Raw genomic sequence first — 26,242 nt, 5'->3', positions numbered from 1 at the left:
ATTTTCTCTCTCTCTTTCTCTCTCTCTCTCTCTCTCACTCTCATGCTCTCTCTCTCTCTCTCTCTCGTATTAGCCACTGTATTTGTTCAGCTACACTACTGTCAGTCTACAAAGTTTTAGGATTGTTGATATATATTAAAGATGGCAGTCTTTAAGGTATTTTTGCTAAGATCAGTCTTGTCTCTTTCTTGGTGCAGTAAATTTGCAGGTGAGTTAATTACATGTATTTGAATATATGCTGTGGTTGTGTTGCCCTTTGAGAAACTATTGTAGATTATTTTGCTGGTGATTCTTGAATTTAATGTTGTCATGTTTCAGCACATCACAGTAGCTCATGCCTCATTGACCATTTGAATGTTGAGGGCATTGTCCAATAATAAATGTTGCTCTTTGCAAAGAGCTTCTGAATCCTGATTTAGATTGAAGTGAGCATTCAGGAAGCATTGATTGAGAGAGCTGGAAGAGAAAGAAGCTCTTGGCTGCAGTATTTTGTCAATCACTATGTGCAGTGTAAGAAAAATATGCATCTTCACTATTTGCTGAAATTCAATAACTAAATTTGTGGATTTTCAGTGGATCTGTTGATCAAGGAAGACATTGTACTCTGTTCACAATGTCTAATTTGAATAGTGCTGGGAAAATACAGGCCAACCACTGACTGTGGAGAGCACAGTCAACTGGCACTTTGAATGTAAGTCACCACCTGGTTTGAAGAAGAAACCCACTCAATTCATGGACTGCCTGCCTTCTCCACAGGATCTGTGAACCTGCTTTGTAATACTAGTGGTTTCTGTTTTTGTTCGAGCCTTCTGATATCTTCAGATTTTTTTTCTTTCTATTAATTCTAATTTTGCTATTTTCTTAAATAATTCTTCTGTAAATAAAAGCTTTCAGTTAATATTGTCTCTGAGTGCCCTGCTCTATGTTTTGATATTCTAAAATACTAAATTAATCATGAATGAAATGCACTTATAATTTGGTTTGATGGTCAGAATTATTTTCTCTTAATTAATTTGCATATGTCGGCAAATCATTACTCTCTTTGGTCTGAAATAGTAATCTGGAATACTGTCTCTGAACAAACAACACTTATTTTTAACTGATAATACATAGGAATTCCATTGTATTTGTGATTTTGTTTTGGTGTGTATTCACTCTTAATTCTCCAACCAACATCTCTGCTGATGAACAGATAATCTCCATGTTAACCATAGCATTATAGAACTCTGTTTTAAATGAGAAATAAGATAAAGTAATTGACTTGATAAATTTTTTTGCATGCAAATCAAAGTAACAAAGTGGTAGAATTGGCTAAAAACATTTTTTTATTTTGGGACTGCACTTCAAAGCATTGTAAATCTCTTCTGGTTGCTGACTCTGAGGAGCCCCATGTGAAATCAGTCCAGGCAATGCTACCTCCCAGATTATTAATGATATTAACAAGCCATAATTCAGCACAATTGATGATGTATCCAACTTGCTTGATGTGAATATTAGGAATGGAATGGGAAGTATTGCATTCCTCACTCATAAAAGCCAGAAGATCCAAAACACTAATTACTGCACTTTAATGATCATTTGCTCAGCTCTGCCACCAAGGGCTAGAACAAAGCTTGGAAAAAATGGTTTTGAGACAATGTCTACTCACAGGAATGCTATGAACACAGTAGGAAAAGGATTGAAGTATTAAGAAACTCACTATAATATGAACCGAGAAGAAAACAACTATTTCTCCAGAGAGGCAATTTAACTCAGACATTGTAACTACTCACTTGTTTGATATTTTGTGTCTGATACTTGGTTACTCACGGGGTGAGCTGAAGGTGTGGGATAGGTTGATCGGCCTGAATTGAAGTTGCATGTTATCCTCTTCTAAAAGTGAATCATAGCCTTACCCTCTGGTCAGCTCTGTGCAGAAATCCTGTAAATAAATTTCTCTCTGAAATCATGATGTCCTAGAGATTAGATTGATTACTATCAACTTCAATCTGTTCCTGTAAACAGAAATTATGCAACAATTAATTAAATACTTGTGGTCAGAAGACTTATGATTATTTATTGTCACTGCAAGTTCTGATGAAAATATTACATTTTCTCGTAAACTCGCCTTTACTTTCTTTACAAGGAATCATTACATTTGTGCAAGGAATCATAACGTTTGATCTCAAAATTTTGAAGGTGCATTTGTTCTTCAAGAAAATCTGGATTTGAGATAACCTGAAATAAGCAAAGTTCTTGGCTTTTAAAGGCATAATAGCATATTTTCATCAATAACTACTGCTAGCATTTGGGTCACAGTATGTTTAATTGTTGGTATCACGGATGGGCTTAAATGTGTGTAAAGTGAATGGTTATTGTTTTTTTATGTTAAAAAACATTGGGTGTAATAATCTCCTAATGCTGCATGTTGAAGACTCTGTTGGTACTGTGGAACTTTAGCTCTACAATTTCAACATAAATATGATTCTTTAAGAAAGGAATCTGATGTAAGCACTAAATGTTGTCATAGAACATGGAAACTGGTCATTTGGCCCAAATTGTCAATGCCAAGCTGTGGACACCCTACTGTATTAACCCCATCTTCCAGCACTTAGTCCATAGTCCTTTATACCTAAATGGTTCAATTGTTCATCTATACACATCTTAAATGCTATCAGTGACTCAGCTTCAACCACTCTCTCAGGCAGTGCATTCCAAGCACTTACCACTCTCTGGGTGAAGAAGATCCCCCTTGTATCCCCTCTGAATTCTTCCTTCTTACCGTAAACGTATGTCCTCTGGTTTTATTTACCTCTGAGATGGGGAAAAGCTTCCTGAAACCTACCCAATCGATACCTCTGATAATTTTATATACCTCGGTCATGTCCCCACATAACCTCATAACCTCCTCTGCTCCAGGCAGAACAGATCTAGCTTCTCCATTTTCTCCTCACAACTGAACTGCTCCATTCCAGGCAATATCCTGGTGATTCTCCTCTGCACCTTCTCCATCACTATCACATCTTTCCTATACCCTGGTGACCAGAACAACATGCAATGCTCCAACTGGGGCTGACCAAGGTTTTATAAAACTGGAGTGCAACCTCCCTCCTTCTGTATTCAATGCCCTGACTATGAAGGTCAGTATCCTAATGCCTTCTGAACCAGTTTGTCTCCCTGCATTGTCACCTTCATGGATTTATGAGCATGTAATCCAAGGTCCTTCTGTTCCTCAATTTTCCCTCAGATCCTCCCATTCATGGTGTATCTCCAAGACTCACTCATGATCCCGAAGTGCGTCATTGCACATTTGTCCAGATTAAACTCCACCTGCCACTTTTCAGCTTACTTCACCAAAACACCAATATTTCTTTGAAGCATAAGATTACCTTCCACACTGTCACCAACTCCGCCAACCTTCATGTCATCTACGAACTTACTGATCTTGCCTCACGTCCAAGTTGTATTACAAACAACAAGGGTCCCAGCACCAAACCTTGTGGCACAACACTAGTCACAGACATCCAATCACAAAAGTGTCCCTTTACCATCACCGTCTGTCTCCTATTATCAAGCCCATTTTGGATCCAGTTTGCAAATGCCATCTATCCAATGGGTCCTAACGTCTTGAACCAGTCTCTCATGTGGGAACTTGTAAAAGGCTTTACTTAAAGTCCATATACTGCCCTACCCTAATTGATACACATTGTTACTTCAAAGAGATCAATCAAATTGATCAGACAGGATCTGCCCTTGAGGAAGCCATGTTGGCTGTCTCTGATTAGGCCCTGCCTTGCCAAGTGATCATTAATCCTCTCTGTCAGAATTTCTTCCAGTTTATTCCCTTCTACTATGTTGAGCTCAGTGGTCTATAGTTATCAAGCTTTTCCTTACTTGAAAAGGGAGACCACTTTTGCTGTCCTCCAGTCATTTGATACCTTATGTGTCCAGCAAAGACTTAAAAATCTCAGTCAAAAACCAGCAATCTCTTTCCTTGCAGCAGCCTGGGATAAATCCTATCCAGTCCTAGTGATTTATCCATCTTTAAGCTTGCCAAGACACCAAGTACCTCTTCTTTATTTATGGAGACCTACATGAGATTTTCACCTACCTTTTCACTGAATTCTCCAACTGCAAAGTCTGTTTGCTTTGTGAATGTCGATGAAAAGTATTCATTTAGGATCTTATCTATACCTCCACACACACGTTGCCCCTGTTGTCCCTAATGGGCCCTACATACTCCCTGGTTGTGTAGACAGGCGCATGAACAGGCAGGGAACGGAGGATATAGGCCATGTACATGTGGATGGGATTTGTTTAAATTGGTATTAGGGTTGGCACATTCATTATGGGTCATAGGCCTGTTCCTATGTTGTATTGTTCTGTGTTCTATGTTCTAATGCCCTTAAGATACTCATAAAATGCCTTCGGATTTACCTTAATCCTGTCCGCCAGTGATTTTGTGTGACCCTCTTTGTCTTCCTAATTTCATTTTTAAGCGCTTCCTTCACTTTTTATATTCTTGATGGGCCTCCCTTCTCTTTAGTTTGCTGTACTTGCCATATGTTTCTTTTTTTTCTCATCATCCAACCCTCAATAGCTCTCGACATCCAGAATAACCCCTGGCTTTTATCCTTCCAGGAACCTATTGGTCTTGAACTCTTGTTATTTATCCTTTGAATGTTTCCCACTGTACACTTGATGTAGACTTGCCTGTAAGTGGATGCAATCAATCTATCTTTGCCAAGTCTTCCCTTATGTTAATGAAATTGAACTTACCCCTGTGTTCATTAAAGCTTTTGAGTTCATGTACTGTACTAAACATACATCTTGCATTAAAATAGATGCAATTTAGCTTTGAATTCCCTTGATGTTCACTTACTCACTTGTTCTGCCTACTGGACCAACTTTTTCTTCTCTCAATGCCAGTACCTTTCCAAATAACACAGACTGAAGATAAGAGAATCTGGAGCAACAACCTATCTGCTGGAGGAACTCAGCAGGTCGAGCAGTGTCTGTTGGTGGGGGGTGGGGGGGGGACGAATTGTCAACGTTTCAGGTCTGATGCAGGGTTTTGATCTGAAATATCGACAATTCCTCCCCCCCCCCCCCCCCCCCCCCCCCCCCCAGATGCTGCTTGACCCACTGAGTTCCTCCAGCAAATTGTTAACTACTCTGAGCTTCCTTCCCTAATAGCACTGGCAAATCTCCCGGCATGGATATTCGTCTCACTCTGGTTAAGATGCAACCTATCCTGATTGTACAGGTCCCACCTTCCCCAGAAATGGTCCCAAAGGAACCCAAAGCCCATCCTCCTGCACCATCCCTTAAGCCACACATTCATTCAATCTATCTTTTTATTCCTATACTCACTGGCTTCTGGTGCTAGAAGCAATCCAGAGATCACAACCTAAGGTCCTGCTCTTTAAATGGCTCCCTAGCTTCCTAAACTCGTGTTGCAGGACCTCATCCCTTATACCTATGTCACTGGTGCTTGGTGAGTTCCTTTTTTTTGGAATTGGATGAAACACCCTTATTTGAAGCTATAACACTCATTGTAAGTAGAACTCATCAGAGCTGCAACAATGCCCAAAGTCCCCATCAGGATACATTGCAATTGAAGTTGAGGCTGTTTGAATTTATTAATGCAGCAGCAGTGTAATGGGAAAAATTGAGTGCAAGAAAAATTCCCTTACCTTCAAAGTGTTGCTCTTCCGTCTAGACATCAGGAGCTCCTCAAAACTTAGTGGCTTCAAAAGGGCCCAGAACATTTCAGATCCCCAACATCAGGACTGTGAGAACGTTTGCACAGTCCCTGTGAATCAGATCAAAGAGCACGCGAGTCTAAGCAGTTGCCTTTGCTTACACAACAAAAACACTCAATTTTAAGGCAAACTAACCAATTTTAAAATTAATCTTATTTTAAATTTTAAAATAAATCAATTTTAAAATTAATCTCTTGCAAATAGGACAAAAAGCTGAAAGCAGAAGTGTAACTATGGGAGGTTTGAGTATGATAACAATGTTTCAGAAAGCAGATAGCAGCTAAATCACTACTAGGCTTCATAGGTAGCCGTGGGGGTGAGTAAAGGATGGGCAGTGGGGAAGGCACATGTGAATCATTCACATCTTGTATGGAGAATTCATATTGTGGCTAATAACATTCTTGAGCTGGATGACATCACTGAAAATGTGGAGACACTGAGTGGTGCTGTGGGGGATTGTAAAGAGGCAGTGTTACTTTTGGATGGAACATCAAAGTGGGTCACACACTCACTAACCATGATTCCACAGAAAGTTTCAGATCTCTTCTTTGCAGGTTATTTTGGATGTTGGAAGAATACTTTAACAAAACTGTTCAAGAAAGCAGGGAGCTATAAATTCAGTATTCACAATCAGAGCTGTGAGGGACCATGAGTGATTATAATATTACAGAGCTATCAGTGTATTGCAACTTTGGAGAGTTTTTCAATCATGCACTCGGAGACTGGTCCATGTGTGGACCAAAAATCCGGTATGTCTCTGAGGCACAGAGGTTCTTAATTTGTGTTGGTATGATAAATAATGAGATCCATGAAGATGGCAGCCAAGAATACCGGGGAATCCCACCCTGTACCAGCCACAGAAATAATTGTAGCTTACAGTCAACTTACAACAGTCAAAGCTTTGGTCTAGCACCAAGAACAGCATTTTGTGACTGCAAATAATAGCCATTCCCCATACAACTCTTCCTTTAAAGAATCTCAGTGCTATTGAGTTCAAAAGAAAGGACATGTAGAAGTTGCTAATAAAGTAAAACAGATGATAACGGAGAGGTGTGAAGTTTCAAATGTAGTATAAATCCAGAGAGAATGATTTAGTCATAAGAATTTGCAAAAGGAGAACCTGCAAAACTTTACAACTGCTACAAATAACAGAATATTCACTTAGTGGTGCATCAGTGCCAAAGTCAACTATGTTGTGGATCAACAGGCTTATGATGTCACAGTCTAATTGATGGAAGGTCATACAGAAGCAGAATCACATGGTGACATACCGTTCTACCACAAGGTAGGATATGTATGATGAGTAGGCTAGTCACCTAGCCTTATTAAGGAGCAAAGTCGATCTTAAGACTTATCAACAAAGTTCTGAAAGTTGAGGTACAGATGCAATGCTTGATGTCAGAATCAGGGTTATCGTCACTGACTTGTATGGCGTGAAATTTGTTGTTCTGGGGCAGCAGAACAGTGCAAAAACATTAAAAAAAATACTTTAAATTACAAAATAAATTGTGCAAAAAAAGGAATAATGAGGTAGTGTTCATGGGCTCATAGACCGTTCAGAAATCTGATGGCGGAGGGGAAGAAGCTGTTCCTAAATTGCTGAGTGTGGGTCTTCAGGCTCTGTACCTCCACCTCAATGGTAGTGATGAGAAGGGGGCATGTCCCAAACAGTGAGGGTCCTTAGTGATGGATGCCACCTTCTTGAGGCACTGCCTCTTGAAGATGTCCTTGATAGTGAGGAAGGTTGTGCCCATATGGGAGCTGGCTGAGTCTACAACTCTCTGCAGCCTCTTGTGATCCTGTACGTTGGAGCCTCCATACCTGGCTGTGATGCAGTCAGTCAGAATACTCTCCACCGTACATCTATAGAAATTTGCAAAAGTCTTTGGTGACATACGAAATCTCCTAATAAAGTAGAGTTGATGGCATGCCTTCTTCATGATTGCGTCAATGTATTGGGCCCAGGATAGATCCTCCAAGATGTTGATGCTCAGGAACTTGAAGCTGCTTACTCTTTCCACCACTGACCCCACAATGAGAACTGGTGTGTGTTCTCCCGACTTCTTCTTCCTGAAGTTCACAATCGGTTCCTTGGTTTTACTGACATTGAGTGCAAGGTTGTTGTTGTGACACCACTCAAGTAGCTGATCTGTCTCACTCCTGTATGCCTCCTTATCACCAAATGAGATTTTACCAACAACAGTAGTGCCATTGGCGAATTTATAGATGGCATTTTAGCTGTGCTTAGCCACACAGTCATGAGTGTAGAGAGAGCAGAGCAGTGGGCTAAGCATGCATCCTTGAGGTGGACAGCAAGGAGGAGATGTTATTACTGATCCGCACTGACTGTGGTTTCCTGATAAGGAAGTCAAGGACCCGGTTGCAGAGGGAGGTATAGAGGCCCAGGTTTTTGATTAGTACTGAGGGGATGATGGTGTTGAACACTGAGTTGTAATCGATGAACAGCAGCCTTGCGTATGTTTCGTTGTTGTCTGGGTGCTCCAAAGCAGAGTGGAGAGCCAATGAGATTGCGTCTGCTGTAGACCTATTGTGACGGTAGGCAAATTGTAGCTATAATTGTGGGTTCAAATTATTAACCAATGAAGAATGTATAAAATGGGAACATCAAGTAACTATTTCTAGATGTTTTCCAGATAAGAATTGTAAATGAGGTACACAGTGAACATACTGAGATCATCAATATGAAGGCTGTTACCAGGTGTTTTGTTTATTGGCCAAAAAAGAATTGAAGTCAAAATTGTAGTTACATGTATGATTGTGGAAAATACCACTGAAGAGTTGAGATGGATCTTTGCTGCAGATGGAATACTGACAGAATCAGTGCCCGGTGATGGACTTCTGTTCCCTGTGCATTTAGTTGGACAATGTAGCAACATGAGATTTGGTTTTGACTTGTTTCCAGTGAAATAGCAGAGAGGTCAGTGCCTCAAAGTAGTAAGTGTTGCAAGGTTACTCTGCCAACACATGTATGGACATTGAAGTAAAGTATCAGGGTGAATTTTTTCTTGATGTTGTCCTAGAGCCACACAATAGTGCTGAGTCAAAAAGGTTGCAAGTTCCTGGGTTCCAGAATTAAATCTATTGGAAACACGTTCATAGTTGAGAAGGTCAAACTTACTTGGCAGGCCAGTCAACAGATAGAATCCGTAATACTGTGTATAACTTGATGCCATGAGAGTTGGGGTGTAGGGATCAAGGGATTATACAGGCAGCTATCTGGATACTTAACTGCTACTGGGTGTACATCCGTACTCCCAGCAGCAGTTAAATATCCAGATAGCTGGATTGGTCAAATGGTAATAACAATTGTACACTTATGTACTAGGTATTTTTGAATCTAAGAAAATATTTTTAGATAATTTAACTAACTTTAATGACCCACTTTTGGTTGAAAATTTTTGTTGGCTCCAAAAACTGATGAAAAATTACAGAATTAAATTCTAAAAATTGCTATAGCTTCACTTAGACCTTAATTTAAACCACATTATCTAATATGTAATTTATTCAGTATTCAATGCTTCCAAAATGAAATCACAAAACATTCCAGCAGCCTTCAAGACCTCAGCTATTTCCTCAGTCCCACACCTCTGGCACTCCATCAAAAAGACTTAAAAAGCTAATTCTGTGGCCTTCCCATCAAGTACAGCTACAGCAAATGGAACACCAGGGATCCCGAGGTCAAATGATTCATTCATGTGAGGCACCAAATGGTCCCAAACAGTTGTGGATGTGACTAGGAATGTTATCAATGATTATGCACATCGTAATAGGTCACATTTTTCCAGCAAGGTTTTCCCATACTGATTTGCCATTTTGCATTTATTTTACCATCTGACTGTTTCTTTCTTCAATTGAACAAAATTATGAGCTCAATGGTCAAGTTCAAGTACCCTGAGATAACAGGGAAGCATTTGAAACACAGCATATAATTACAAATTATTGGCAACCCAAACCATCCTCTTATTTTGTTAGCTGTTCACTGATATCAATCTTTGCTGTATAAATGAAAAGTACTGTGGCGACAGGAGTTTCTAGACATTGAGATTACTCATTCCAGGTTCTCCTGTGGGACATCTCATTAAAATTCCACCCACTGTCTACAAACCTTGGAAAGAAAAGGTTGCAAATAATAAAATAAGAAAAAAAAGATTATGCAATGTACCATAAAGCAGACCTTGGATACTGCTGGATTTCTGGTAAGATCTAATTAAATCTGCTCTCCATATTCCTGTACGTGAATCCAGGCTCATCTAATGGTTGATTCTTAATTTTCTTCTAAATTCTGAGGCAATTAGGGGTGGACAGTAAATGCTGGCTCTACCAATGATATCTACATCCCAGGAGTGAATAAATAAAAACTGACACAATAGCTTTATATAAGGGTATTTCTTCTAATTCTCACAGCAAGTAGCTCACTGCATATGGATTCTCTCTCTCTCTCTCTCTCTCTCTCTCTCCTCTCTCTCTCTCTCTCTCTCTCTCTCTCTCTCTCTCTCGCTCTCTCTCTCTCGCTCTCTCACGCGCACACACACACCTCCCTACAACCTCTTACCGTTTATGTAGCAATGTAGATCTCCACCATACTGCTTTTCCTCTTTGTACTTCTTTGTATTTCTCAATCGGTAGAAACCTCGCTAAAAAATGTGAACTAATATAATGAATGAATGCATTGTCATTGACAACATACCTAGTAACGTCCATGATTTGTTTGGGACCAGTTGGTGCCTTCCATGAAGGAATGATTAGACCTCAAGATCTTTGACATTTCACTTGCTGCAGTTTGATGGGGAAAGGCAAAAAATTAGCTTTCTAAGTCCTTTTGATGAAGTTCCAGAGGTGGAGAACTGAGTTGGTGATATTACAGACTGAGGAAATAGTTGAGGTCATGAAGGTTGCTGAAGTGTTTTGTGATTTCATTTTGAAAGCACAAGTACCTGAATGAATTACATGTTAGAGAATGTGGTTTAAATCTGAGACCTAACCCTTGAAATCACATTGATACAGAACCTAATTCTGTACTTTTTCCACTGATCTGTGGAACAAGCAAAAATTGTCATCCAAAATAGATCTATATAAATAGATAAATTGTTTGACATTTAAAAATGTTTTCTTAAATTCAAAAATCCCCAGTACAGAAGTGTACAATTGTGATTACTGAAGTTACAACACTGACATTTACCCGACAATGTGGAAAATTGCCCAGGTATGTCCGAATCACAAAAAGCAGGACAAATCCAGTCCATCTAATTACTGCCCAAGTAATCTCCAATAATCATCAAAGTGATGGAAGCTGTATTGACAGTCTTATCCAGTGGCACTCACCAATAAAGAGTTTGGGTTTTGCTAGGACCACTGGGCTCCAGATTTCATCATATTCTTGGTCCAAATATGGACCAAAGAGCTGAATTCCAGAGGTGAGATGAGCAAGACTGCCCCTGACATCAGGGCAACATTTGACTGTGTGTGGCATCAAAATGCCCTGGTAAAATTGAAGTCAATGGATATCAAGGGGAAAGCATTCCAAAGGCTGGAGTCATAACTCACACAAAGGAAGATGGTTGCAGTCGTTGGAGGTCCATAACTGCAGTAGTTCATGAGGACATTATCTTAAGCCGAAACTGTCTTCAGTTACTTCATCATTGACCTTCCAACATAAGGTCAGATTTGGGCTGTTCACTGAAGATTGCAAAATGTTCAATTCCATTCACAACATCTCAGCAAATGAAGTAGCTCAAGTCTGAAGGGTTCAAGGCCTAGACAAGATTCTTCCATGGTCTAATAAGTGATAAATAATATTTGCACCACAAAACTCCTTTCTCCAACATGAGAAAGTCGAACCACCTACCCTCGACATGCAGTGCCACTACCATCACAGAGTCCTGCACGGGGGTCACCATTGACATGAATCTTAACTGGACCAGCTACATAAATACAGTGGCTATAAGAATAGATCAAAGGCTGCTATAAGACTATTGAACAGTTCCCTAGTACAATAAGATGGACTCTTAACCTCTCAATCTACCTCGTTGTGATCTTTCATTTTATTGTCTACCTGCACTGCACTTTCTCTGTAGCTGTTACACTTAATTCTGCATTCTGTTATTGTTTTACCTTGTACTACCGCAATGCGCTGTGTAATGAATTGATCTACATGAATAGTATGCAAGACAAGTTTTTCACTACCTCTGTACATGTGCCAATAGTATTCCAATTCCTTTCAACCATCCACAAGGCATAATGTAAGAGTGTGATAGAATACTCTCCACTTGCCTGGATGAATACAGTGCCAACAATCTTCAAGAAGCTTGATATCACCCAAGACAAAGTAACCCACTTGATTGGCGCCCCATTCACCACCCTAAATGTTTATTCCCTCCACCACCTATGCACAGTGTTACAACGGCACCTCCAAAATTCATGACCTCTACTACTAAGAAGGATGAGCAGTAAGGAGCATGGATGCACCACTACCTGCAGGTTCACCTCCAAGTCTCACATCATCTTACTTGGAAATATATTGCTGGCCCTTCATTGTCACTGGGTTTAAATCCTGGTACTCCCTCCTGAACAGTACTGTAGGAATACCTTGACAGCGGTGGTTCAAGAAGGCCGATCACCATCATCTTCTCAAGAGCAATTAGGGATCGGCATTACCGTCTGACCTTGCCAGTGACACCCGATTCTGATAAATGAGTAAGTAAAAAAAATGTTGCCCTTGAGAGGGCAGTAGTGGGCCATCTATTTTGACCAGCGCAATCCTTGTGGTGAAGGTGCTCCCAGAGTGCTGTTTGGTTATGAATTAAAGAATTTTGACCCAGGGTGGTGATGCCAATGTACTGTATCTCCAAATCAGGATTATGCAGAATTTGAAGGACCTTCATTTAATACTGTGGCAGAATCTGAGCTGATGGTAGCTTCATGCCTGCAGCAGTTTTCTCAATACTGCATTAAAGTGTCAGTGTAGATTGTATCCATAGTGCAGCTTTCAACTCGGAGATGAGAGTGCAGTCAACTGAGCCAAGGAGTGCCAATGGCAGCGAGGAAGTGCAGAACTGAACAATAAACTAACTTAAGCAAAGCCGCTACTGGATACCCAACAAGCTTTTTGACTGTGAGTTTTCTGTTTTGCAACAGTAAATCGTTCATTAATGGAAAGTTGGCTCCAGCAGTAATAAAATTATCTTTCTTTCAAAGAATACTTTTGATTTATAACAATTAATTTTTGAAGTACCTTAAGTTAGATACTTCAATTGAACAATCTGGCTTAAGAGGATTATCAAATGTTAGATTTCCTCCCAAACCCTACCGGCCTTTGCTCTGGAGATCTAAAGCATTTAAGCAGAAAAACAACCCAAGCAACAAGATCCATTTTTTTATCTTTGTGTTCACTCATAATTTTTTTAAACTATTCTACACTATGTTTGTGATCAATTTTCCACTGCAACATCGATATAACAAGCCTGTTATATCACAGTTTCAGAATTAACTTGGGTATTATCATGTCCCCCAAGACAGAAATTAGGTAAATGTTTAGTCCGAGAAGAATATGTTCACCAATAATTAAAGACTGAGTCATTGCAATATACACATCACAAAGTCTTTGTTTTAATCATTCATAGAACATTTTGGATCATAACCAAGAGTCCAATTTTGCCATGTCATTATTGCCAGTGCTGCCATCTGTCCCCAAGACAACTTTAGCTCAATTTACAGTAGAAATTTTCTGCAGCAATGAAACTTTTAATATTTGTTTATGTTCTGTGTATGAAGCATTAAGTAGAGCAGATGAAAATTAACATTGTGATGTTTCCTTGATTTATTCTTTATTGAGTCTGCTTGATAATTCACAGAAGATGTCACTGTGTTATGTACTATTTGGTTTATTGTTTTGAGAGATGTAATTAGCAGATGGAAAAAAATCAAAAGTTCTCAACTTGATCCTTGGGTTTGCAACAAATACTCGGCAGGTAAATAGCATGTTGTCAGCCTCGGGCATGATCTACAATCCTAATCCCCAAAATTTTGTCATTAAAATCTTAACCTAGAACAGGGCAGCTAGTTTAAGTTGCGGCAGGTGGAGCTTTATATTTTAAATGTATTTTGGCAGTGTGGCGTATGGTGGTTTGTGCATTATGGAGATAGAGTTGTACTGGTTAGGAGTACATAGGTGAGATATGGAGATCATTACCACAATCTCTCCTGATCCCATATATAATCAGAAAGTTCCCTTTACTGCCTTTTATTTATGTATGTATGTATTTATTTATTTATATCATGTTTTGGATTATAGCACTGAAACTATTGTTTTGTGAGCTCTCTTGTGCTCCTTGTACCATATAGTGACTCTTCCTGCTATATAATTTATGGATTCCAAGGTGAACTCTAAGCTCATTTGAAGTTGTATTCATAGTGCAGACTTGCTTTCTTTATTTCAAAAGGTGGGCTGACAAACCACAAACCAATAACCTGATTCAATTTTACATAAGAAATGCCAATCTACGGAGAAGCCATTGAATAATCACTCTTCATAATAAAATAATGGTGTATACAACGTTATTCTGGGTAATTGCACTTATTGACAAGATTCTTTTCTAAAACAAGTTGAGCCTAAACTTTCTGACCTCCTTACAAAAGTTCTACAGAAATTTCTTGCCAGGAAAGAATGTCAAAGGCTTGACCTCTGGCTCTCCTTATAATCCATACTCAGGAACTAGCTAGTTAACTTGCTAATTAAATTTACTACTACCCTTGGATCTGGGTTCCAAGCAGCTAAGCCTCTCATGAATGATGTGCTCCAGCATATCATTCTCAAGGATTTACTGGAACTTCTTTAATAAAATTACCTTTATCTGAAATCAATATGGTATGCTGGAAACACTACTCTGGACTGATAATTCAGTTGAATTCTATTCCACATTCTCTTGGAAAAATGAAGACAGAGAGGGGATTTGATAGATGTGTTTATTATAATGAAATAATGAAGCAAAATAGATCAACAGAATTTTTCTGATATGAATAGCATTGAAGCAGAAGTGGTAATGTTTATAAATTAAAGATAACACAAGAAAATAGGACATGAGGGTGGATCGGATTGCCAGAAATGGTGAAGTGGAACAAGAAAGCTTAATTGATTTCAGGAAGTAAATATGTATGTTTTTGACTATAAATTGATTTTTGGAATGATTATGACCCAGAAAGTGTAGTGAACTAGTCAATTACATGAAGCAGATGTCACCTAATATTTGTGAAGCAGAGGGAGCGGTGGGGGGGGGGGGGGGGGGGGGGGCGCGGTGGTGATGGAAGCCAAAGATCTAGCCAATGCAGGGATCTTTGGAGTCCTCCCTAACCCTGAGTTTTAGCCTGGTATTTAACCTGTGATCACAATCCGTTCCTTACATCTTAAAATACTGCATTGTTGATTTCCAACTGTAGAGCTACTGTAGAGCCCCTGCATTGGCTGGATCTTTGGCTTCCCCCTGCTCCCTCTGCTTCGCAAATGCAGCCATTGAACCCAGTCTCCAAATTCTTGCATGTCACATTTCCTACCTGCTTTCAAATCTCCCTAAAATCGCTTCAATTTATCCTTTTGCTATTCTTCTCCATAATCTACACCCACAATTCCCAAACATCCTCAGACATCAGCTTGTTCTTTGCTGCTGGATCTTGTGTTATTTCTGGTAAAGTTTTCTGAGTAACAGTCCTCCCTCTGAGAAGCAATATCAAAGCTTAAGTTTTGAAACAACGCTTTTTCCAGCCAACCCCAGGGAAATAATCTGTTTGAAAAAATTCTTTAAATTACAGTTCTATTTCAAATAAAGATACCTTGGAAAGTTACAAAGTTATTGCTTGTGGTTCTCTGGATTATAGTTATCAAAGCAATTCTACCACTTGACAGAAAAGCAATTCTACCTGTGAGTTTTATTTGGTTATCGATGGACAATAGCTATAAAACCTTGTGATTGTGGAGTCATAGTGCATCCTGTGATCGATATATGACTGTCTGTTCAGAATATACTCCTCCTTTCTGGGAGATGTGATGTTTCTTTCTAACACACCATCTGACATGACAAAATATGTTTGGTTGATATGATTGATGTCAGGATATAATATTCTGTACAGTGTTCGTTATTTTACCAATTTTTTTTTTATTAATTTACGCGATGTGGCATCACTAGTAAGGTCAGCATTTATTACCCTTCCCTAGTTCACATGAAGTCTGAAGACTGGTGATCCCGCAGATTGGTTGGGTCGGGAGTTCTAGGATCTAGGCTAAGTAATGATGTGGTGTGCGAGTTCAAGTCAGGATGGTGTGTGAATTGATGGGAACGTGCAACTGGCAATAATCCTACATGCCTGGTGTGGAGGTTGTGGGTTTGACTCTGACAAATTTCACTTGTCAGAGTTATTGGTCCAGCTTAGGAAACAGGTGAATACCCTTGGACTTCTCCGTACCTTCCAGTTGTGCAGGTGAGGTTGTATGCCATGTCAACAGCAACATTATATAGAAGAGCACGAGTTCTTTCCCACTATTCTCCTTGTAATTAAGTCTTATTCTCAACCCATAGCTGCTTGGGGGTGACCTAAATAGCTGTAAAGAAGGGAGCTCTTGCAAATTCCTTCAACAATGCCAAGAATGTCAGTTCAATGAAAACAGTTGTGGTTTTTGTTCAATTCTGGTCTGGGAGATGAAAAGTAAACTACAGAATAGGTAGAAAATATTAGAAATAATAAGGAATAAAAATAAAGCTTTGAATGAAACACAACTTCAATAGCTTTAATAATAGAATGCAATCTCTGTATAATGATCCTCATTATATTGGATATTTCAGACATACCCTAAGTGTTATGTCACCCTAGATAGAAATTAGGTAAATGTTAGTTTCACTTTTAATAGAGGTTGCTTTTAACATAGGTGTTAAAGTTATCCCCTGACACCTGTGTTATATAGAGGTTGCATTATAATATCCAGAATCGGACATTTAAGTTGCTGCCGAAACATTAGGTCCTACAGATCACATAGCTGGGGACTGGTATTGTGACAATAGATCGTGAGTACAAGACAGTGAAGATGGGTATGGCTTGTTATTCACATGATAGGGTTCTGGACAATGTGCAGTATATAGAAGAGGATAACTGCCCTCCCATAAGCTAATTTTTATAGAGACTGAAGCTGTAATGATTGTTGGAGAGGAACCACTGTTCACTGTGTTTGTGTGATTTGATAATTTGGCTATTCTGATAAAGGAAGTACATTTATTTTCTGACTGGTATTTTCATTCCTTATCTAGGCAAAACTGATCTGATCAATAATCTGTTGCTTGATGCTGGATTTACAAGTGAACTGGTTACAAACCATTGGAGCAAACAAAGACCGTAAGTTTTGAATTTCCAGTTTACATGAACTGCATCTAGTTATTTTGACTTCATTGCCATGCAGAGGATTTATATTTGCACCAGATGGGCACATAAAGACATAGAAAATGAACAGTGGTTGAAGGCCAAAAAAAAGCAATTGATTTGCATAGGCTGCATATGTTGGCCTGAAGTGAAATAATTATTAAACACTGTTGTAACTATTAAAAAGTTCGACACAGCACCATATTTATGATTAAGGTTTAAGATATATTTATTAGTCACATGTACATCGAAACACACAGTGAAATGCATCTTTTGTGTAGAGTGTTCTGGGGGCAGCCCGCCAGTGTCACCACACTTCCAGCGCCAACATGGCATGTCCACAGCTTCCTAACCCATATGTCTTTGGAATATGGGAGGAAACCAGAGCACCCGTAGGAAACCCATGAGGTCACGGGGAAAACATACAAACTCCTTACAGACAGTGGTGGGAATTGAACCCGGGTCACTGGTGCTGTAATAGCATTGCGTTAACCGCTACATTACTGTGCCATATTTAAATAAAGATATGATCATTGGCTATGAACATGGAATTTGCATTACAGTAAAATAATTTTACTGATCTACTTCCAACCAATTGAAATGTATGATGGCACCACTTGACCTTGAATTACCCACACAATGTATCTGGTGCTGAGAAGTACTATAACATGTGAATATTCTTTTCTGTCTAGCGTTACGCTTACTTAAATTGCTTTGATTCACTTAAACCTAGTTCAGCTGTCACTGGTTTCAAATTGCATTTGGAACCATATTTAATTATGCAGAAATTACATGAAATAATTTGTGCTCCTGCTGAGGAAGTGCTTACAGCAGAGTAGTTGATCTGCTTGCAGCAGGTAGGTCACCGACTGAGCCTGAATACACACAAACACAAAGTTCTGAACAGAAATATCAAGAGATTAATAATGAATATCTGGTCCATGCTCCCCACCTGCATATGTTCAAGAGATTTCTAACTTCCCACTTGCCTTTTCCACAACCCTTGTTGAGAACTTACTGGACTGCGCAAAAAAGGATGAGGGATAAACTCAGTAACTACAGATCAGTTAGGAGAAAAGTCTAGAAACAAGAACCACTTGGATAAGTATGGATTGATGAGAGAAAACCAGCATTGCTTTTTTTTAAAGATAAATTGTGTCCAACTAACTTCATAAGACGGGGTTGATGAGGGAAATGCAGTTGATGTGATATATTTAGACTTCCACAAGCTGTTTGACAAGGTACCATGTAAAATAAAACCCTGATCATCTGCCATCCCATTGTTCAGAAATCCTGATGGTTCAGCTATCCTGATGGTTTAATTTCCCGCAGTCACTTTAAGTACACCTGGGCCCTGTTTCCCGCACTCCCTTTAAATACAGCAGGGCCCTGTTTCCCACACTCCCTTTTAACTCACTAGGTCACATTTCCCATGCTTCTTGTAAGGACATAAAATGAATGCAAAAGAATCAAAGGCCCGGAATGTAAACGGAAGGATCAGTATCAACACAGATAGAAAATTGGCTTGGTGATGAATTGTTGTTTTTCGGACTGAGGAAATGGGAGACAGTGTTCTCCAGGGGTCAGTGCTGGCACCCAGCCTCTTTGTTTTATACGTGTATCAAGTATTTAGATGTGGATGTGCAGGGTAAATGATAAAATTTGTGGATGTAAAGCTTAGAAGTGTGGTAAATAGTCATGACAGTAAGAGACTGCAAGAGAACGGAGGCGCACTGGATGATTAGGCAGATAAGTGGTTGATCATTTTTAACAAAGAGAAGTCTGAAGTGATATACCTTCGCAGAAAAAATATGGAGAGACCGTAAAATTAAATGGCGTACTTGTGACAAAGGATGTGCAGCAACAAAGGGACCTGGATATATATGTATAGATGGATGCTTGACAATGTGTCCCTGGCATTCAGTGTTGTTAAAGATTCACTGTTAGAAGCCAGTTTCTCTATTGCAATCCATCTCTGAATAATAGAGGATTTTAAGGAAACGTCTGGGTTTCAAGTGCATCATCAGTTCTGGAATTTGCCTAGATTTCCCTCTCAACACAATGCTGTGGCAGGCAAGTCTTTTTGCTAACTGAGCCTTTGCCAGGTTGAACATGATACAAGAGCAAAAGCAATCCCCATTCAGGTGAATGGGAGACATTGGCTGCTGGGAGAAAGGTATCTTATTTATTTCAGCTTTTAGTTTATTTGTATGTGTGTAGATTTTTTTTAGTGTTTTTAACTTGAAAAAAATTCTCAAGAATTTTGATTTTTTTTTGATTCACATTATTACTAAATTTTTTTGTGTGTGTCAAGGACATTCACAAACACTTAAAGGCCCCAATCACACTTCGAAAGCCCATGAGCATTCAGGTGGTGCAGCTACCTCACACGTCCAGTAACACGGGTTCAATCCTGACCTCCAGTGCTATCTTGTGGAGTGTGCACCTCCTCACTTGTGACACATGGGTTTTCCCCGGGTGCTCCAGTTTCCTCGCACATCTCAAAGATACGCGGTCTGTGAGGTTAATTGGCCACTATAAACTATCCTGAGTGTGAAGTGATGAGAGAATCATGGGGGTGTTAATGGGCATGTGTCAAAGAATAGGCAATCAGGAAATAAGAGGGAATGGGATTGCTCTGACAGAGTTGGCATAGACTTGATGGGCCAAGTAACCTCCTTGTATGTTGTAAGGAAATAGAATACGAGGGCTTCACTAGCTGTCAAAACCATTGCATAAATCATCCAGAGTATTTTCATTTCCCAAACCCAGGAAGTGGCAATGGCTCAAGATACCACAGAGGAGGTGTGGAAGTCATGCCCATGTAACAATCCACTGCTGTGGCCATAGGCATGAAATTCAATGTCAGCTCCATGGCACAGTAATAGAACATGAAAAAGGATTGCAATGTCTTATCAAAGGCTGTATTTGTAAGAAGATTCTGTGATGATACCAGAGTAATATGCCACAAATCTATAATCTAACTCTTTATAAAATAGGGCTGGAGTTCTTGCCAGATTCGTAGCAACTGATGGTGGTATTACAAGAATTTACCCCAAAAGGTAGGATTACTGAAATTAATTGCATGTGTGATGGGAATAGTGTGCACAGTTTTCATGATAGCATGCACTATATTATTAGGGAATATTATTGGATCTCAGTGTCACATGATGATTATCAATAATTACTTCCAAAACCTTGTTCCTTACATTAGAAAAAAATAATTCAGAACTATCCAGAGTGCAAACAAATTATTCTGTGTCGCTATAAAAGAAAATCTACAACAGGAACAGCTTTTGTTTCTATGACATCTTAAAAAAACAAAAGTTGTCAGCTACTTCACAAGAATGTGTGAGAAAAAACATTGACAGTTACTCTTATCAGAAACTATTAGAACAGGTAAAGCTTGGCTAAAGAGGTAGATTTTAAGAAATAGCTTCAGATAGCAAAGCTTGGCAGAGAGGTTTAAAGGAAGAGGTGGAATTTCTGAGCTCAGTGATGTGAAAGCTAAAAATGTGGCTTTTAGTGGTGAAATAATCACCTTGCTGATGAACTGGAGGCCAAAATTGGATCAGATAGTTTGGAGGATTGTAGGGCTGAAGGAAATGACTGAGATAGTTTGGGGCAAGATCATGAAGAGATTAATGTTGCATCTTTCATGATCTCGACACTTCCCTAAATCTTTTACAATCACTGACATTCCTTTGATGTTGTAGTCACTGCCACAGCGTAGAGTTTCATAGACCTGACTTCAAAGCGGCAGTTTATGTTAAGGTTTCAAGTAAAATGCTTTTGCACCTTTGCAATTACCTAACAAAAGTAATTGAATAATGCAAGGTATTATTTTAAACCCCCTAATACGATGTGGCTGAAGGACCATGAATAATTCTACCCTGCCATCTGTACACACCAATATGTACTTAGAACATACTGGAGGATAAACAAAAAATTCACAACCCACAGGTGTCAATGTTTCTTCAACAGACACATTATTAGTTGCTTTTCAGTGGGATAATGCTGTGTATTTGTTAATCTAAAATACTTGTTGAATATGAACATGAAAATTTGCCTAATAATAATTCAGCTATTTTTGAGCTAAAAACATCATCTTGTACAACAGTTCAAACTAAGTGATAGAAATAAACTTGAATTTGAAGCTTTCTTCATACTGGGTTCTAATTAAAATGAGCAAATATTTACATTTCAACAACTTCAATTTGTCAAGAACGTACCTCACACTGTGAAGAATAGAGCTGAAGTTAGAGCTGAAGTTAGAGCTTAAGGAATAGGCTTAAGTTCCTCTTGATTAACTATTATTATTGGGAAGTTTTTAGTGTTTTCTACTGTGAAGACCATTCCAAAAAGCTCTTTAAAAAAAAGCTGGGGCTAAGTGAATGTCAGCTAGTTAAAATGGAATATGTAGCAAGAAATAATTTGTTGAAATTTTAACTAAAACTGTAAACTGTTTAATGCAGTTTTGAATTCTTTAACATTCCACACAGTGCTGTCTGCCATCCAACACCTAACACAATTGAAGGTTGACTGCACTAAGAAGAAATTCATTAAACTTTGTAGCTGTCCCATTGAATATATTTTATATGATCATCAACTTACTGATTTTGGTTTATTGTTGCCATTTGCTGTTGACAACATTTCACTTTGATGCAGAGCTGTTGCCTTCACGAGTCTGAAATCACAAGAGGAGGAATCCTGGATTTGGTCAAGTTCCCCATTCTTTTCAGATATGCTCATGTGTCTTTCTAATCAGGCCATTCCAGCACCGTGGTAGAGTGCCAATACAAAGTGTAATTCCAATCCATTATCCAGTTATAATCTACCTATTCTATATGTGGACACATTATGGGCTTAAATTTCTGATGGAGTGAATTGCTAGAGATTAGATGCAAAGGTAAAAGTGGTGGACCCTGTCCTGAATTACAGGGGCATTTGCACATGGGGTGGACACTTGCAGCACCACATTGATGATATCTCCCCCGGTCCACCAGCAGGAAATGCTGCACAGTGCCATATTGTTCCTTTTTCTGAGCAAAAGATCATCACGAACACGAAGAAAAGCCCTCAATTGTAGGTAATTACTTTCCTTCAGGTTTGATTCCTGATGAAGTATTGGCGTTATAGAGCCATGCTGACCAAGATGTCCATCCAAGTTAATCCCATTTGTCCGCATTTAACCACATCCCTCTAAACCGGTCCTATCCATGTACCTGTCCAAATGTCTTTTAATTGTTGTTATTGTGTCTGCCTCAACCACTTTGGCAGCTCGTTCCTTATACACACCACCCTTGCATGAAGAAGTTGCCCGTCTGGTCCCTTTTAAATCTTTCCCCACTCACCTTAAACCTATGCCCTCTAGTTTTTGATTTCATTTCCCTGGGAAAACGACTGTGTACATTCATCCTATCTATGTCCATCATGATTTTATATACCTCTAAAAGGTCACCCCTCAGTCTCCCATACTCCAAGGAATAACATCCTAGCATGTCCAAACTTTCCGAATAACTCAGGCCCTCGCGGCCTGACAGCATTCTCCTGAATCTTCTTCAGCTGGACTTGACTGAGATTTGAACAGGGTAAGGGTTTTGTTGACAACCATCGAAAGGATCCACCAAGCACAATGCCAGTGGGAGTCTGGGAACCCCACCAGACCTGCCTCCCTAATCTTTCTGGATGGATGATTGTTTCACATGGAGTGGAATCCTGCCTCATTTCCAACCCCCTCCTGGATCCCAGCAGAGAAACGTCACAATCCATCTGGAATCCAGGGTCCTTCACACAGTCAGTGATCTGTTTACTGATTGGTCAGGCTGATGGTTAGGGTAAGCTGACAAAATGGATGTTTATCGAATAGAATGGCAAGGACCTTTCCGTATTTGCAAATTCCTCTTCCCTTTCATGAATTTATATATGTGTGTGTATGTATATACCTACATATATATATATATATATATATATATATATATATATATATATATATATATATATATATACACACACACACACACACACACACATATATATATATATATATATATATATATATATATATATATATATATATATATATATATATATATATATATAAATAAAAAGGAGAAAAGGTTTAGAACATTTTCTTGTCTTGTTTTACAGCATGGCCTTTTATCATTTTAATATTATCTCTGTTTCAGTGCTGGAGAAGAGTGGACAGAAAATCCTGAGACCTATGAAGCAAGTTACTACAAAAGAAGCCTTAACAACAATATTTACATCTTCACTGCCCCTTACATCAATAGTAAGTTTACCATGCTTTGCTTGATTGGGCATATTAACCAATGAAGTTTGGAAATTGGGGTAATCATAGTAGAAACATGCTGAATTTAATACCCAGCCTTTGCCTAAATTGTTAAATCTCCCTTCCAGCTGAAGTCAGTGGGAGTAATATCAGGGCTGATGGATGGGACTGGGGATAGGTGTGGGAGCCAGGGTGTGAAGGAAATGGCCACAGCATGAGGTAAGCACTGAAGGGAATGGTTAAGAATGGTTACCAGTCAGACAGGAGAGATCAAAGGCAGAGGAACATTTCTAAACGTGTATTGGCCCCTGTCAACCAGTACTGTTGATTCTCATCAGGGTAGAATTGTCAGGGTTGGCTCTGTATGGGCCTCCCGAATCAGTAAGTTAACATGGAGAAGTGGTGCTGTTGACAGCATCAGGTTGTGATCTTTTATAATCTGTGCTATCTTTCTAATATAGGATAGAGGCTGTTGAATAAAGTGCAACTCTGGAAATTGGCACGTGGAATTGGTTCCCATAGGAGGATGATTGCCAATATGGATTAATCGGGCTGTCAAACTGTTTCCACATTGTAATTTCTTGGTAATTCTCGAACTGATTCCAAATGCCAGAGGTTTAATGGTCTCCCTGAAATCAAACATTTTTTAAAAAGAGAATGATGCACTTCTATTCACTTTCCACGTTCTCAAGACATTCATGTGCTGCATGGCTGGTAAATTATTTTTGAAATATACTTATTGACATTCTGTCAGGAAAAAAGGCATTGATTTATGCAAACCAGGTTCCACACATGATTGATGACCAAGTAATGTTTGGACAGAATAGTTAAAGAATAACCGCTGGCCGCAACATTCCTCTGACAAAAATAAAAATACTGCACTTGCTGAAGATCTGAGCTAAGGTAAAATAGAAAATGATAGAAATACTCAGCTGTTCAGTCAGCACCTGTGGGGAGTTAACATTTCAGGTCAGTGATCTTTCATCAGCACCTAATTTTTTTATTGTTTCTTTAGTGCGATCTTCTGAGAATTTCCAGAATCTCCAGTTTTTTGTGTTTATATGTTCCCAAGAGCTGCTTTTCTTGTCATTGGACTTTTGGTAAAGTCTTTCAGTTAGCCTAGCTATACCACTGTTTCGAACTCTTGTTATTCAGTTAGCATTCAGGAATGGGTAAGTTATTTTACACTTTTGAAACACAGCACTCAAAGAAAATTGCGCTATTCTACTTCATGACAGACTATCACTACAGGTCGCAAAATAGTTCTTATTCTCTGTTCATTCTTATTGCAGAAACTTGGGATGGAATACAGAGCAGCGTAGAATCTGGCATTATGGTCAGCAGAGCAGTCGAACTTAAAATTGACGGGAAACTTCTGAAGCCTGCAGGTGGGTTATTAGCTGCTTTAACCATTTCACTGTGTACTAATCCTTTGTTTATTTATCTGTTGACATTTTCTCAATACCTGGGGGAAAGTTTGGGGCTGAATTTTGGAGGTGGTCTTGTAAAATCTGTTCCTCCAGTACCCTTATACTGCTCCTGTTGAGTCTCGGGCAGTATGAGAAATCAAATGTGTCAATGGATGCACTGTGCAATGTAAGCTGTATAGTGGTAGGAACTGTTCAGGGCAGCTGGACCAAGGATTCAAATTGTCCCCTTGTGTTTGCTCCCTGCAGCAGTTCATTACTTGTATTCAAATAAGATAGCAGAGTGTTCAGTGTGCTGCCCAACTCCACTTGTTACCCTAGACAATTATTTGGATGGGAGAGAGCCAGAGAGAATGGGAGACTGCAGCTTCCCTCACATTCAAGAGGCAGTTATGAGACAGACCATAGGATCGAGATGGTCCCTTAACACACAGAGCAGGTGCTGCCAGGCCCAGCAATTGCCTGCACTATCCCCATCTCTGATTGCAGGCTTCCCCATAAATCAAACATTCATAGACTGTCCTCATATCTTTACAGATATCTCATTGGTCACCTCCTGTCAGGACTGCCCAACTGTTGTCTTGCAGTGTCTCTGTGCTACTCTTCCACAAAGAACATGCCTCCTGCGAGCACCTTTCTTCACCTGTCCAGTTCCTCTCTCCTCTGGGAGCTCTCTCCCACTCCTGTCTCATCATTGCAGCTTCTATTCATTCATTGACAATACTCGCCACCAAGAGCTGTAAAGCTATTGCTTTGTATAGTAGTATGTTCCTTTAAGAGTATCCTGTAAAGATTGCTCTTGCCGAATTAAATTGCAACAACCACAGGAACTTGCAACCCATTCAGAGGGTGCAGGGCTGAAATCAACAATACCAGTTTTGCACAGAATGGCAATTATTTTAAACATCAGGGTGACTTGCAATGAAACCCAAAAACTGTAGGTGCTTGAAATCTGAAGTAAATGCAGAAAATGGTGGGAACACTCAGTGGGTCAGGCAGCATCTGTTTAAAGAGACACAAAAGAGTGCAGATGCTGGAATCTGGAGTGACAAATAATCAGCTGGAGGAACTCAGCAGGTTGAGCAGCATCAGTGGAAGGAAAGGAAATGTTGACGTTTCAGGTCAGATCCTGAAGCAGGACTTCAACCCAAAACATCGACAATTCCTTTCCTATGGTGCGTGACACACTGAGTTCCTAAAGCTGATTGTTTGTTGCTTCTGTTTAAAGAGAAACAGAATTAACATTTCAGGTCAAAGAATCCATGTCAAAAATGGGAAAGTTTTAAGTTGCAGAGAGGGTGGAGCAGAGATGTGGAACAAAGGGACTGTCTGTGGTAGGGTGAGGCCAGGGTTGCCATGAA

The 26,242-nt window shown here is 39.4% G+C and overlaps 1 protein-coding gene across 2 annotated transcripts in view; it reads left to right on the top strand.

Annotated features, from left to right (window-relative positions):
* LOC127580329 (voltage-dependent calcium channel subunit alpha-2/delta-1) overlaps nucleotides 1-26,242 on the top strand; it is a 532,630-nt gene that overhangs the window by 468,667 nt on the left and 37,721 nt on the right. For both annotated transcript variants that reach the window (XM_052033643.1, XM_052033642.1), the window contains 4 exons: nucleotides 17,054-17,138; nucleotides 20,162-20,224; nucleotides 23,351-23,454; nucleotides 24,747-24,842. In XM_052033643.1, coding sequence (XP_051889603.1) covers nucleotides 17,054-17,138; nucleotides 20,162-20,224; nucleotides 23,351-23,454; nucleotides 24,747-24,842 — 348 coding nt within the window. The remainder of the gene's footprint in view (nucleotides 1-17,053; nucleotides 17,139-20,161; nucleotides 20,225-23,350; nucleotides 23,455-24,746; nucleotides 24,843-26,242) is intronic.

The sequence above is a fragment of the Pristis pectinata genome, chromosome 19, assembly GCF_009764475.1.
Source record: "Pristis pectinata isolate sPriPec2 chromosome 19, sPriPec2.1.pri, whole genome shotgun sequence".
Lineage (NCBI taxonomy): Eukaryota > Metazoa > Chordata > Chondrichthyes > Rhinopristiformes > Pristidae > Pristis > Pristis pectinata.
This window is presented reverse-complemented; position numbering and strand designations above follow the sequence as displayed.